We start from the raw sequence: 15,235 nt of genomic DNA, 5'->3' as shown, positions 1-15,235 counted from the left end.
AGATCTTCTGGCAGTCTTAAAACAATAAGAAGAAAAAAGAGGAAGGTAAAAACTAAATCAAGAACAGTGTCTGATATTTTCTCTTAGATCTATTCATTGAAAAAATGGCTTTTTTACACACACACATTCATGCGAGTGTATGAAATCAGAGCTTGAATTGTTTACGTTACCACCAACGCAAACAACTATAGAAGGAACACAGTGGGTGTACTATAAGCCTATATCATCTCTCACTGATGATGCACCTATTGAATTCGTAGTGCCAGGGCAGGGGGATGAGTACATTGATCTAGCGCATACTATGTTGAGCTTAAAGGTTAAAATTACTTCAACAAATGCGAAGCCCGAATTAATATCGGAAGTAGCCCCTGTTAATAATTTACTGCATTCGTTGTTTAATCAAGTCGATATTTTCTTGAACCAAAAACTCGTATCGCCTCCAAATAACGCGTACGCGTACAGAGCATACATTGAAACATTATTGAATTATGGTGTTGGTGCAAAATCGTCACACCTTACGACTGTTCTATGGTATAGTGATACAGCTGGTAAAATGGATACTTTAGGGTCTTCTAATACAGGTTTTGCTGCTCGTAGAGATATCCTAACAGGTAGTGGTGAGATTGACCTTCTTGGCCATCTGCACTGCGATATCTTCAATCAAGAAAGGTACTTGATAAACGGCGTCGAAATGCGCTTACGCCTTGTACGCACAAATGAGGCTTTTTGTGTTATGACAAACTCACCTGATTATAATATTCATGTTAGTGAGGCGTCTCTTCTTGTAAGAAGGGCAAAAATAGCTCCAGGTGTTCTTTTAGCTCACGCCCGGGCTCTGACCAAAACAACCGCAAAGTACCCGCTGACACGCGTAGAGGTTAAAGCTATATCAATGCATGCAGGGGTACATGGTGATACCTTAGACAACGTCATATTAGGGCAGTTACCTAAGCGAATCATTATAGGATTTGTCGATAATAAGGCTTTCAACGGTAATAGAGCGCTGAACCCCTTCAATTTCGATAATTATAAAATTAATTATCTTTCTCTGTATCTGGACGGTAATCAAATACCGTCAAAACCTCTACAGCCGCGCTTTGGTACCTCGGGGCTATACGTAGATGCTTATCATACTTTATTTTCAGGTACAGGTATTCATTTTTTAAATCAAGGGAACACGGTCTCGCGTAGTAATTACCCTCTAGGATATTGTCTCTTTGCTTTTGATCTTACACCCGATTTTTCGGCAAATAGTAACACCCACTGGAATCTGGTACGCCATGGTAGTGTCAGAATTGAGGTCCGTTTTGAGGAAGCGTTAAGTACAACTGTTAACTGCGTTGTGTATGCTGAGTATGATAATATGTTGGAGATTGATGCGTCACGGCAAGTAATTGTGGACTTCAGCGGTTGAATAAAAAAGAGCTTCTCTAAACAGTGAAATGGTTAGTTGCTGCTGAAGAGAGCTACCATGAACATCATTGTAGATATACAGGGCTTAAAAGATAAAGAGCGCTCTTTCGTACCAAAAGAAGTTGCAATAGCGTCTGTGCAGTGCTCGTACACGGGCCACTGGCTAATAAAACCTCCTCATAACTATAATGAACTACCGAATAATTTGAAAAGAGAAAATTCGTGGTTACAACGGTATTACCACGGGGTTAAGTGGTCTGAAGGCTCTACAAGCCTACAAGACATAAACAATATTTTGAAAGAGGCTGTGCTGAGTGCTGATCGAGTCTTCACTAGAGGCTCAACCAAATCAAAATATCTAGAACAGCTCACAGGGTGCTTCATTATAAATCTGGAAAATGACTTTGAGGAGCCGTCATTTCACAATCTTTCTGAATCTATAACAACGTGTATTCATCATGGGATGCTACGTGAAAAAAAAAATACCGTGTACGCATGCTCTCTCGACAATGCTTTAAGAATTAAAGCATGGCTATCTCACAACGATCGTATTGGTTCTTTACGGAAATATAGAACTACCAAAGAACGATGCGGCCCATCGCGGTGATCTGTGAAGAGAAATAGCGGTCTTGATTAACGGTCGATTATTATGAACAGTCTTCAAATTCTACACGCTCTTCAAGGCATCAAGGATCATACAGTAGGCGTATACCCGGCTGACCGTATCCCTAAGGTGTGGGGTAAACCAACAGCCTTTGTGGCTAATACTGATGGACACAAACAACCAGGTACCCACTGGGTCGGTTTCTACGTCAATCGAGATGGAGTCGGTTGGTTCTTCGATAGCTACGGATTGCCCCCGATCATCCCGCAGCATCTCAGCAGCCTCCGAAGGAACTGTAGAATCTTCAGATGCAACACTTCTCAACTTCAGAGTGCGGATTCACAATGTTGCGGACAGTATTGCATTATGTTTCTTCATTATATGTGTTCTGGGTTCGGTATTGATAAGTTCAGAAGCATATTTTCAAGCGACTTGTCGCGCAATGACCGAATAGTGGATAATTATTACAAAGACTTTATTGGCCGCTGTGATAAAAGCGCGATGGTTGATTCTGTTTCTAATAAGATTAGAAGTTTTAATAACCGTGATCAGTTTGAAGAAAAAAAGGTATACTGCATTCAAAACTGTTGTTCACGCTCGCGCTTTTTGTGGGTGTCTCGTATTTCATAATTTTGCATGCTTTGCAAAAATATGATCTATCTGTGGTGGGTTGGTGGAGGAATATTCGCTCTTAAGAGGGGGGCTGTCCGTATATAAATGATTCGCAGCAAGGAGCGCATCTATCTTGTACCGTAGTACGATACGAAGACACCGGACCAAAAAACCGGAAAAATAGTCTATTCAGATCGTATGCATAAAAAACGACGCGAGCTGAAATTACGTGTGAATCGCCTCATAAAAGATATCGCCCATATCAAAAATATCATACGGCACAGAGCGGAATTAAATTTTTTATCACGTGAACTAACAAGCTTAAAAATCAGCGATGGACTTTTCACGCATCAACAAAATCAGTCTCATTCGTGCCTCCTTGGACGTGAAAAAATTATCTGCACTGTCTACCGATCAAGACTACCGCCTTTCGGATATTCGACGAGTTAATACAGCGCATGGTGTAAATTATATGATCGATGTGAAAAACGAATTCACATGTTATTTACCAGCTCGTTTTACAAAAGCATTTGATGAAGACGAAGAGTTTTTCAAACAAATGGTGAAATGTGCGCGTGACGGTGCTTTGCTTATACGCTATCACGGTGGTCCATACCATAGTATCGAGTTCAAGCCGGCCCAGAATTGACTTTGACCGTTGTTATTACGAGAAATATCATGGATCTGAACGAGAAGATAAATGAAAAGAAGAAGAAGAGATTACGGTCATTAGGTTTGAAACCGAGGCTGTCATTATTATCAGCATTATACCCCTTAAATACGGAGGCGTCGAAATGTGTATGGGTTGGCTTGGACGCTCATAACAATAGTGATCCGAAAATAGTAATACATATTACTTGTGACAACAGTGGCTGGATTGTGCTGGGTCCTGCTGCGTGGGTTGATTTTGAAGAGCACTTTATGATTATTTCTCGGTTTTTTAGAAAAAATAGAAAAACAGTATTACCGGCCTACAGTAGCTGCGTTCTATCGTCGCTACATAACGGAAAAAAAGAAGAATGGTCTGAGGACGAAGAGGACCATGCAGGTTTTCAATTAGAAAAAAGATCATCTACACCGTCACAGCACACCGTCATGAAAGGTGTTCGTTATTTATTGAAGTTTGAGGAACATGCTAACCAACCCGTAATTATTATTCAAAACGAAACAAATCATGACGTAGAAACTGTATGGCGTAACAACCTGTTTCAAGTCCAGCTTACGGAGGTCGAGTTCTCTAGTTTACGAGCAGTAAGTCATAGTATTAACACGCACAGATCATGGCTTATGGGCATCGGAAATGATGTTAAAACATGTCGGGACACATTGATTAAAACTATTGCGATGGAAATCCCAAAAATCTCTAAGCAGCGTTTACGACGGAAAATTAAGAGAAGGCGTTTAACAATACGGGAAAAAATCAGCCAGAAATTAGCAATGTCAGATGCTAATTGCGGTCTGTCTGCTACATCTAAAGCGTCTTTAATTGACGATCTCATGACCAACCATTTTAATCATATTGTTACCAATATTCTTAATACATATTCATAATCATACTTATAATTTATAAACATTTCATGTATCTTCAAATTGTATGTAAAAGCAATAAAATGATAAAAAAAATCATGCGGGCTGCTATGACGGCTCCACACACCCCACCTCCACACCCACCCCCACCTCCATCACCTCCCCCCACCACTCGAAAAAATCGAGCTGGCAGGGGAGGCCGAGGAGTGGGGGTAGGAGTGGGGATGGGAGTGGGGGTCGCCATAGTGGCCCACATACTACTAACCACTATCTAAAATCCGGACTCCTTCTACTCCTTCTGATACACGGCCCATCGCCAACTTATCTGTTCTCTCGAAAATCTTTGAGCGTATTATCAAAGAGCAAATTTTGAATTTCCTTGAGTCTCATCACATCTTGAATCCATTTCAGTCAGCGTATCGCCGAGGCATGAGTACTCAAACTGCACTTATTCGAATTTGTGATGATATCAAATTTGCTATTGACAAAGGAATGTTGACCATTTTAGTCTTATTTGACTTTTCTAAGGCGTTTGATACGGTCCCTCACGACTTGTTATTAGTTAAGTTAAAAAAGATAGGGTTTGATGATATTGCATTGTCGTGGATGCAAAGCTATTTGTCTGGTCGCTCACAAGCAGTTCTGAGCAACTCTGGGCATCGTTCACGTTGGCTAGGTGTTTCTAAAGGTGTCCCACAAGGCTCTGTTTTAGGGCCTTTATTATTCTCGATTTTTATAAATGATATCTCGAATGATCTATTGTTCTCAAAGTACATGATCTTCGCTGACGATACTCAAATTTACATCTCTTGTAGACCGTGTGACCTACACAGCTCCCTAGTGCAACTGCAACAAGATGTTGATTCCATTGTCGACTTTGCCGAGCGAAATGGACTTGCTCTAAATGGTAGTAAGTCTAAAGTGCTAATCATGGGGAGCAGTGCGCGAGTACGTGATCTTGACCTTGAGAGTCTGCCTCGCCTGAACGTTTCGGGAGTTTTTATCCCTTATGTTAATGAAGTACGAAATTTAGGTATTTTTCTCACCTCTAATCTCTCGTGGCGGAGTCATGTTGATAATATATGCAAGAAAGTATGGGGCGCCCTCCATAAGCTCAAATTCTCTCGCGGTTCTCTGTCCTTTCAACTCCGCATTAAGCTTATTCAATCTCTCGTTTTTCCGTTAATCGATTATTGTTGCTTAGTTTATCATAACCTCACTGCTGAACTTGATCTAAAACTACAACGATTAATAAGTGCATGTATCCGATTCATTTATGGCCTGCGGAGGGATGTACACATTACTCCGTATCGTCTTCAACTTGGATGGTTGAGTGTTGAAAGTCGCCGTTCGTATTTTCTGGGCATTGCGATGTATCAGGTGTTTCACTATGAAGCTCCCACGTATATTCAAGAATTATTTCGTCGTATTGATATTGACGATGGTGGCGTTCGATCTCTGAGACCTCGAGGTACGACATTCTTACTACCTGCTTTTCGTACGGAGATTTTTAGAGACTCTTTCAGAGTTGCAGGGTGTTATCTCTGGCATTCTTTACCTCCGGAGGTCACTGCGTCTACGAGCATTGTCATGTTCAAACTGAGACTCCATAAATTTCTTTTGGACTCAAAGCGTGAAAAATATCTGTAAAGCATCTTGGCTTATGTCTACTTGTATTTTAAAGGTGTATTCTTAATCTTGCTTTATCACATTAGCTTTAATTACCACCTCTCTTACATTCCATTAGTATTTCTATTGTCTGATCTTGCGTATTGTATCTCCCAATTTTTCATTGTCCAATGAGGTCTAGTTCTTGGTAATTATCATTCCCTTATGTAAATTTTGGCGATCTTGAGTATTGTTTCTTTTTACTCTAATTCTTTTTCTTCGATGCAATTATTATTAAATTATTATCTCTCAAAACTAGTCTGTAAGTCATAAATTGATTAAGCAGCAGCCAAATGGTGTGATCTGATGTTGTTATCATTATTTTTATTTTATTTACCTCTCTCACTTTTCGTATCTTGGAATTTCTATCTGTATTCGTAATATCATATTATTCAGTATTTTTTCTCTCTTTTTTTTCTTTCAATTTTCGTTGAATCTATGCCTATTCTGAGTTGTATACTCATAGTTAAGTTTAGTTTAAGGCTTGTAATTGTAATGTTTATTGCCTAAAAGTTGTACTAAGGCATAATAAATATCATCATCATCATCATCATCTCTCTCGGCAGGGTGTCAGTTGGACACCGTGCAATTCTCCATCGTGGCATTTGCCCCGTACTATTCTCCACTGTGTAACTCTCCTACTGTGTCATTTGCCCCCGGTGCCAAATGCCCAACCGGGCATTTGCCCCGTAGTTCTATTGACCACCGTAGCAGTTCGACATTTCCCCGACGCTCAAGTATTCCCACTTTTCGCACCGTCAGGCTCAGCCATCCCCACCATGCCCGATATGCCTTCGTTGTACATCCCCTCTACTGTGGCAATTGGACACCGTGGCAAATGCCCAACCGTGCATTTGCCCCGTAGGGCTATTGACCACCGTAGCATTTCGACATTTCCCCGACGTTCGCGTATCCCCACTTTTCGCACCGCCAGGCTCAGCCATCCCCACCATGCCCGATATGCCTTCGTTGTACATCCCCTCTACTGTGGCAATTGGACACCGTGGCAAATGCCCAACCGTGCATATATGCCCCGTAGGACTATTAGCAATTCGGCATTTTCCCGACTCACAGATGTCCGTATTCCCTATCAGCTGTACTTTCCGAATAGAATCACCCGTACCCGATGAAAAACGTCATTCGCGAGAAAATAGAAAAATTTTATCGTTTGGTAACGATTAAGAACACATCCTAGGCAAAGTATTGTTCACTTAATAAAAAGAATTGGCAAGTCATGGAAAGATCGTGTGAGAAGAAAATTGTTTGACGAATAACTGGAAAATTATTTATTGTCATTAGACATGAAATTATATTTCGTAAAAGGATGCTGGATTCTTTTTTGAATTTCTTTCGACTATCAACTTATTTTGAAATGTTTGTGCAATAATGTATGCAAAATAAAAATTTTCCTCTATTGAATTTTTTGCAAAATTTTGTAATCAACTTTTGAACCAATAATATTCCGTATGATAATTTACAAGAAATTTACTTCATGGAACGATTAGTAATTAAGATTTTTTAAAATATTCTTTATATGTAGAAAATCAAATTAGAAATGAAACCATTATAAAAATATGCAGAAGCTCTGTGAAAATCACAGAACCACGAAGGTTCATGCGTACTTTTTGAACGCGAATTAATCTTTACAAATCTTGAAAATTGCACGACCTTCTGGTATTTTTCCTCAATTGTCCTTCAATAGTTGAAAATTATTCTTCGTCAATCAATTTTTTTTATAATCAATTTCAAACCATTACGCGGTATCGTAGAAACCGTTTCAAAGTCTGGCAAACTACTTTGAAAAAGAGGGCAGACTATTTTTTTTTACATTAGAGGTTGTAATAGCAATCAAGTTATGGGACAAAAATGGTTACGGAAAGTTCAAGTCCTCGTTGCAAACGAACAACGTACAAGCATCTTCATCAGCAGAATCTTGCAAAAAATTTTCCTTGCAAAAAGTATTTCATTGATTGGTATAAGAAAATTTTTTGGGGGATGAGCGCGTCGCCATAGTGCACCATCGTTTTTTCCGGTGTATATATATATATATATATATTTTATTTTATATTCGTAAAAAATATAAAATAAAAAATCTCTCTCTATATATATATGTAGATGTGACGGCAGATTCCAGGACATTTATATGTTTATCACGGTGTTTACCGAGACATTTGGCAGGTTCCAGGACAGTCCTGGAACCCATTTAATAGAATGAATGGAAAACGTTGCGCTCCTTGGCTGGGCTACTCTGGGGTTTTTGACCTAAAAATTCCGTCTCTCCGGCGCGAAGCGCCGGAGAGACCCACCCATTTACTTCTCAAGAGTTTTCTTTTTTCTTTGTTCAATTTTAAAAAATTAAAGAAAAAAAATTCTTGAAAAGTAAATGGGTGGGTCTCCCCGGCGCGAAGCGACTTGTAGCGAACTTGTAGAGGGACGGAATATAAGCGTGGCCGGGACGAGGTGCTCGCGCGCGATTCGATTGAAGACTGATGGGCGAAGAGGCTAAGACGTTTATGCAAACACGTGCTTATGATGAGCATATCATTTCAGGGGTAAAAGAAGGACAGGAGGGGCCGTAAAAACAGCTGACACCTCGGCCCGATGCAGTCATCCTCGTATACGGGGCAAAGGATTCACACATGCCCTCTCGCTCACTCTCACGCTTAGATAAGGCCGCTCGCGAGGCGTGATGCCTCGCGAGAGCTTGAGGTATTCGCTGCTTCATCAAAACTGCACGTGGCTGCAATCTCGACGACGTACACCCTCTTACTCGCTCTCGTGCTAGCATACGCGTCAACGTATATGCTCTCGCTCGCTCTCTCTTGAGATGCGGTACCTCGCGCTCACCGTGCACAGCCTCTAAGCAGGCAGGGGAGTACGTCATCGTAGCATTGACCTTAAGTAATAGCAGCGCGCTGGTTCTTTAAGCAACAGCCAGCAGTGATGGCATATACCGTCTCGCTCGCTCCAACGTCATGATACATCCTCTCTCTCTTTCTCTCTCGTGAGGCGCAATACTCGAGCATTTGAGAGTCGCGGCAATGATAGCGCATGCTATCTCGCTCGCATCCGTGCCGTGATAAAGCCTCTCGCTCGCTCTCTCATGAGATGCGAGGCCCTGCGCTCTCGCGACGTCGTCGTGCAGCGTCATCAGAATTGCACGTGCACCGGCCGAGCGCTCCAGAGCTGTAACGTGGATAGAGCACAGCCTCTCGCCCACACCCGGAGACATGATACATCTTCTCGCTCACTCTCTCTCTTGTGAAGCGCACGAGCGCGAGAGCAGCAGCAACAGCATATACCCTCTCGCTCACACTCACGACACCGTGCATTCTCTCACTCGCTCTTTCGCTAGATGTAGAGGCACAGCGCTTCAGAGTTGTAGCAGTGATACCATATACCGTCTCGCTCGCTCTCATCACACCGATCCTTTAGCGAGCAATCCTCTCTCTCGCTCTCCCGTGAGACGCGATGCTTTATACAGAGCTGTCAAAACGACGCATACGGCTGCAGCCTCTTGATACCTCTAAACAAACCCCACCGATATATATTCTTTATTATATGCTATTTTTGCGGATTCAACCGATTCACTTATGAAGGGCGTATCTCCGAGGGCTAAAGACACAGCTCGGTCTTCGGGAGAAGATGCTATACAGGAGATGGAGCAATACGCTCGGAAATATGCTTGCAGGCATAAACAAAGCTGTCTCACTCGTACGCGTGCTTTTTCACGCAAACACCGGGGACCATGAAGAGTACTGTTAAACTTCAGCGACTGCTCCTTTGCTGTCTTGAAAAAAGTATCGCTAGCATTTTAATTATGATTCACACCTATCTTCTCGCTCGAGATATGTCAGTAGCGATTCAACCGTCATATAGAGCGGTATTTAACGATTACCCCTTACAATGTCGGATGAATCAGTGCGTTCTTGTATTTTGAGTCTTTTACGTCTAACAAAACCGCATAGCGCTCAGCTGAGACGTCGGTGTAATGATCTATGGTGTTACGAGCTGCTGCATTTATCGGGTGATCGACTCGTGAACAGACTTAAATACGTAATCTGGTGGGCCCCTTTACGCGCTCTAGTGGTGGCCTATAACAGAGGCATATTAAGTGGTCAACGAGTGCTGGGTGTTGTGTATGAGGAGTTACAGCGCCGCGGTGTTTTAGAAGCTCCCCGCGTAAGAGGCCTTGTCGATGAAATCAGATGTAAGTACCATTATCTCGATAAATCACGGTTGTTGGCGGTTAGCAATACAGCAGTTATTTTTACCATAGGCTATCGGCAGTTTTACGATGCGGGGAGTGACGAAGAAGAGGCTCTCGCTGAGGCGACGAGATCTGTGGAGGAAACGGATCTAGAGCGTCAAACCGCCCTCTACCGTGCGTATTCAACTCTGTTTTGGCCTTATTATCCTCGATTTTCGTTTTAGATATAAAAACTACTGGAGCGGTATTTTTTCAGAACCGCAGCATGAGGAGAGGGTAGGGGAAGAGCCTAGAGCGAGCACCTCGGCAGCCCCGGCCGAGCCGATACCGCAGGATTTCACCATAGGCTATCGGCAGTTTTACGATGCGGTGAGTGACGAAGAAGAAGAGGCTCTCGCTGAGGCGACGAGAGCTGTGGAGGAAGCGGATCTAGAGCATCAAACCGCCCTCTACCGTGCGTATTCAGCTCTGTTTTGGCGTTATTATCCTCGATTTTCGTTTTTAGACATAAAAACTACTGGGGCGGTATTTTTTCAGAACCGCAGCATGAGGAGAGGGCTGAGGAAGAGCCTAGGGCGAGCACCTCGGCAGCATCGGCCGAACCGATAGCGCTGCAGCCCGAGTCTGATGACGACGAGGCGTCGACTATTCTCAACCCCTCCTTGATGTTTAGCGATCGGTCTGATATACTGGGTAAGCATAGTCGTACAGTGATAATAAAATAAAAATAAACCGCGTTAATAAACAGAAATTATGAAATAACCCAAACAGCTGTGTACCGGCAAGCCAGAGCTAACGATGACGACGGAGCGATAGCGGGTCCATCGTATCACCAACACCGTCAGCAGGAAGATGACCTCGTACAGCCCGAAAATCAGCTGGGGGTGTATCCGATGGATGCTCAACAGGAGGAGGGGGAGGAGGAGGAGGAGGAGGAGCGTCTAAACGAGGAGCGATTAGAAGCTAGACGCTTCGCCCAATGGTTTCAAGAGCTGATGGAGTGTGATTCAGGTAAAGAAATAATAACGTCTTCTCTCTCTTTCTCCCTCACTCGCACGCTTTCTCTCTCTTTATCTCTAGCCCTTGCGGTATATACAGGATATGTTTAAAAGGCTTTATTATATTTACCACAGGGTACTCGTCAGTTGACTCGTCAGCTGACTCGTTATTTGCGTACCGCGATTAGTACGAGGTACACTAAAGTTACAATATGCCTTTTTATCGGCGATCTCTACTCTATAACTCACGCCTTTGTTTTATTACAGATATACAAACGGGCGGGGGAAGAACGCGCAATACACAGGGGAACGAGGCTTTCGGGGATGTGCAACCCCCGGGAGGGCGGATCATCATCACGCACGATACAGCCCGTTATTTCAAACGTTTTCAACTACGTGGTCGGGAGATAACATTGCGTATCCGCCAACCTCACGCTGGCGCAAACGTGACAACATGGCTTGAAGGAGCATTCCGCGATCTTTTGACGTATCTTACGAGTCACTGTGAGGGTGGTGACTACGCAGGGATCTCGTTCTCCGCGAGCTGCTAAGCGCACGGCCCCGTCTGGCTTTCATTCCGTCCTGTCTGCGCCTATACATTTGTAGATATCTGGCAATTAATAACAAACATAGCTCAAAGTGCAGCGTCTCTGGATATTGATGATTCTTTCCATATAAAAGTATGTATCGTTAAAGGTTTGAAGGGTAGGGGGCGAAAAGGTTTGACACACGAGGGCGTTGCTAAAAAATCAATTTTAACGATTCGAAATACCGACAATCTGTGTCTACTGCGCTCGTTAGTAACAGCACGCGCGTACGCGGAAAGGGGTGAGATACGCTCGGGGGCTCTGCATTCTAGATGGCAGCGTATACGACAGATTAACGGGTCGCTTCAAAAAGAGGCGGCGCTTGAGCTCACAAGAAGCGCAAATGTTATTATACAGCCCGCTGGCTGTGGTATGCGCGAAATTGCTATATACCAGAATTATTTGGCTCGCGAGGGGTTAGCTATCGTGGTTTTCGAGTTTTTGACTTTGGGGCGACGCGAAAGACCGGTGTTTGACGGTACACAGACGGTTATGGATACAGTAGGCTCAGTCCGGCACACGTTATACATTCTGTATTATGAGCGGTCGCATCATTTCCAGCCTATCTTGAATCTGCGTGGTGCTGTAGGCAGCTTAAACTTCTGCGCAATCTGTAACACCCGTTCTCGTCGGGATCATAGATGTTTAAAAAAGAAATGCCCTCGCTGCCTTCAAGCACCGCCCTGCGCTTTGGGCGCAGCTGCCGCGATCAGATGCGAGACATGTAACCGCGATTTTTTTGGGGAACAATGTTTAGAAAATCACAGGGCTATTACCATCTGCCGTAAACGCAGGGTAAACACTGTTTGCGAGTCTCTTCAGCGGTGCCGTAACTGCTTTCGCGCGATAAGACCTTTAGAGAAAAAGACGCATGTGTGCGGGGAGGGTTTCTGTAAAACGTGTAAATCGCAGCAGCCCTATAATCACCTGTGTTATATGAGGCCTATTCGCGCCGATGAGAGGTCAAAAGAGAACATATTCATATTCTATGATTTTGAAACGCAGCAGTGTACCCCTGTAAAAGGTGATCCTGCAACGCGCGTTCACGAACCGAATCTTTGCGTAGCTCAGCGCGTCTGCACCAGGTGCTGCGATAACGCTTCTATAGACGAGCCGTGCGAGCATTGCGGGGATCACGAGTTTATATTTAGGACGAACCCTGTGTGTCAACTTGTGGAGTTAGCCATGCAGAGTATCCCGGGCTTCTCTCGCATATTTTTAATAGCCCATAACGCCGGTGGCTTCGACGCCCAGTTTATCCTGCGCTACTTCGTCGAGGAGAAAAAAACGCAGCTCCCGTCTTTAATAATGAACGGCACTAAAAATCATCACAATGCGCGTTGGCAAACTCGTGTTTCTCGACAGCTTGAACTACTTTCACATGCCTCTGAGCGCACTGCCTGAATCTTTCGGTCTAAAAACTGCTCTCGCCAAAGGATCTTTTCCGCATCTGTTCAATAGATCAGAGAATCAAAATTATATTGGGCCGATGCCGCCCGCAGTCAATTACTCTCCCGACACTATGCGCCCGGAGGAACGCGAGCGTTTTTTTGCATGGTATAACGCGTTAAAGAATGCCTCTTATGTATTTAACTTTTCAAACGAGCTCATAACCTATTGTAAAAACGACGTTACGATATTGAGACAGGCCTGTGTGGTTTCCCGGAAAATGTTCATGGACAGTGGACGCGTTTGCCCGTTTAGCGAAAACACAACAATCGCGTCCGCCTGCTTTCAAATCTTTCGAAAAAATTTTTTAAAACCTAACACGATCGGTATTATACCTACGGGTGGTTACAGATGGGCTCACAATCAGTCAAAAAAAGCGATCTCTTGGCTCGTGTGGATGAAGCATTCTTTAAATCGTCGTATCATTCACGCAGGACGCTCGCGCGAGTTTAAATTGCCTCAAAATTTATTAGTAGACGGTTACTACGAAACACCTGATTCAACCCACGTGTTACAGTTTCACGGTTGCTATTGGCACGGGTGCTTGAGCTGTTTCACTGTAAACAGAGACCGTAAACAAAGCGACGGTGATACATTGAACGAGCGTCTCGAGAGAACAAACGCTATATCGCAGAGAATCCGCTCAAGCGGCTACACGTTAACCGAGATTTGGGAGTGCGCGTATGACCGGATGATAAAAACAGATTTAGAGATGAGCGCTTTTGTGAGTAATCACGCTCTGGTTCGAGCGGAGCCTCTCAATCCGCGCGATGCTTTTTTCGGTGGTCGCACGGAAAACATGGTCACTCTGTACGATGTGAAAGACGGGGAGCAGATACGATATGTTGACGTTTGCTCTTTGTACCCATACATCTGCAAGTACGGTAAATATCCGGTGGGCTATCCAACGGTATACGTCGGCGACGAGTGCAGGGCGTTGACAGGTCCCGAAAATAATATCAGTCTTTCCCGCGTCGAGGGCCTTGTTAAATGTACAGTGCTTCCACCGCAAAATCTTTATCATCCGGTGCTGCCGGTGCGAATACACCAGCGCCTGTTATTCGGGTTATGTCGTAGCTGCTGCGAAACAATGAACCAGGACGCGTGTCCTCATGAAGACCCCGCGGAGCGTGTATTTAGTGGTACTTGGGTGGTGGATGAATTGCGAAAAGCTATTGCGTGCGGGTATAAAATATTAACCGTGAGCGAGATTTGGCAGTATGAGATAACGCAGTACAACCGCGATACACAGGAGGGGGGCCTTTTCACCGGGTACATAAACACTTTTCTTAAAATCAAACAAGAGGCTAGCGGTTGGCCCGAGGGTTATACAGGTGATGAGGCTGCCCAAGACCGTTATATAACTTCTTTTAAGACAGCCGAAGGGGTTCAGCTGGAGCGTGGTGCGGTAGCGAAAAACCCGGGGCTGCGCTCGGTAGCCAAACTTTGTCTTAACTCTTTTTGGGGTAAATTTGGACAACGCGAAAATTTACCTCAAACAGAAATAGTGTCGACACGCGAAAAACTTATGGAGTTGCTAAACAGCCCCGAGCACGAGATCACTGGTATGCTACCTGTTAACAACCAGGTGCTGTATGTTAATTATACGCAAACCGATGATGCTGTAATACCGTCTAATATAGCAAATACTGTCATAGCTGCATACACCACAGCCCAAGCCCGTTTAAAACTTTACACCTATCTCGAACCGCTGAGTAGGCGTGCTCTGTACTGCGACACCGATTCCGTTATTTATGTCACGAGAAAAGAGCCTGGAGAGTATGAACCGCCAACGGGTCAATTGCTAGGGGATTTAACCGACGAGCTAAGCTCTTACGGCGAGGGCAGTTACATTAAGTCTTTCATCTCAGGCGGCCCTAAATTTTATTCTTTCATAGTTAATACACCGAGCGGCGCGGAAAGCGAGGTTTGCAAGGTTAAATGCATAACGCTGAATTACGCAAACACCTCGCTGATAAATTACGAATCAATACGGTTATTTATAATAGGTGAGAGAGAAAATCCTGTTGTACTACAGTTTGATTCAATACGTCGGACGCCGTTCCACCAGGTTGTCACACGACCTGAAAAGAAATCGTGCATGCCTCTGAGCGTCAAGCGAAGACGTGATGGCGAATACGGCTCGCTCCCTTACGGCTACAAATAA

At 43.9% G+C, this 15,235-nt stretch overlaps 1 protein-coding gene across 1 annotated transcript; it reads left to right on the top strand.

The window, feature by feature from the left end:
* Positions 1–13,780: 13,780 nt before the first annotated feature.
* Positions 13,781–15,235, top strand: LOC122408508 (uncharacterized). The gene has a single exon (XM_043415303.1). The coding sequence runs from the start codon at positions 13,781–13,783 to the stop codon at positions 15,233–15,235; it is 1,455 nt and encodes a 484-aa protein (XP_043271238.1).

The sequence above is a fragment of the Venturia canescens genome, chromosome 3 (assembly GCF_019457755.1).
Source record: "Venturia canescens isolate UGA chromosome 3, ASM1945775v1, whole genome shotgun sequence".
Classification (NCBI taxonomy): domain Eukaryota; kingdom Metazoa; phylum Arthropoda; class Insecta; order Hymenoptera; family Ichneumonidae; genus Venturia; species Venturia canescens.
The sequence above is the reverse complement of the archived record's forward strand: the minus strand, read 5'-3'. Positions and strand labels throughout refer to the sequence as shown.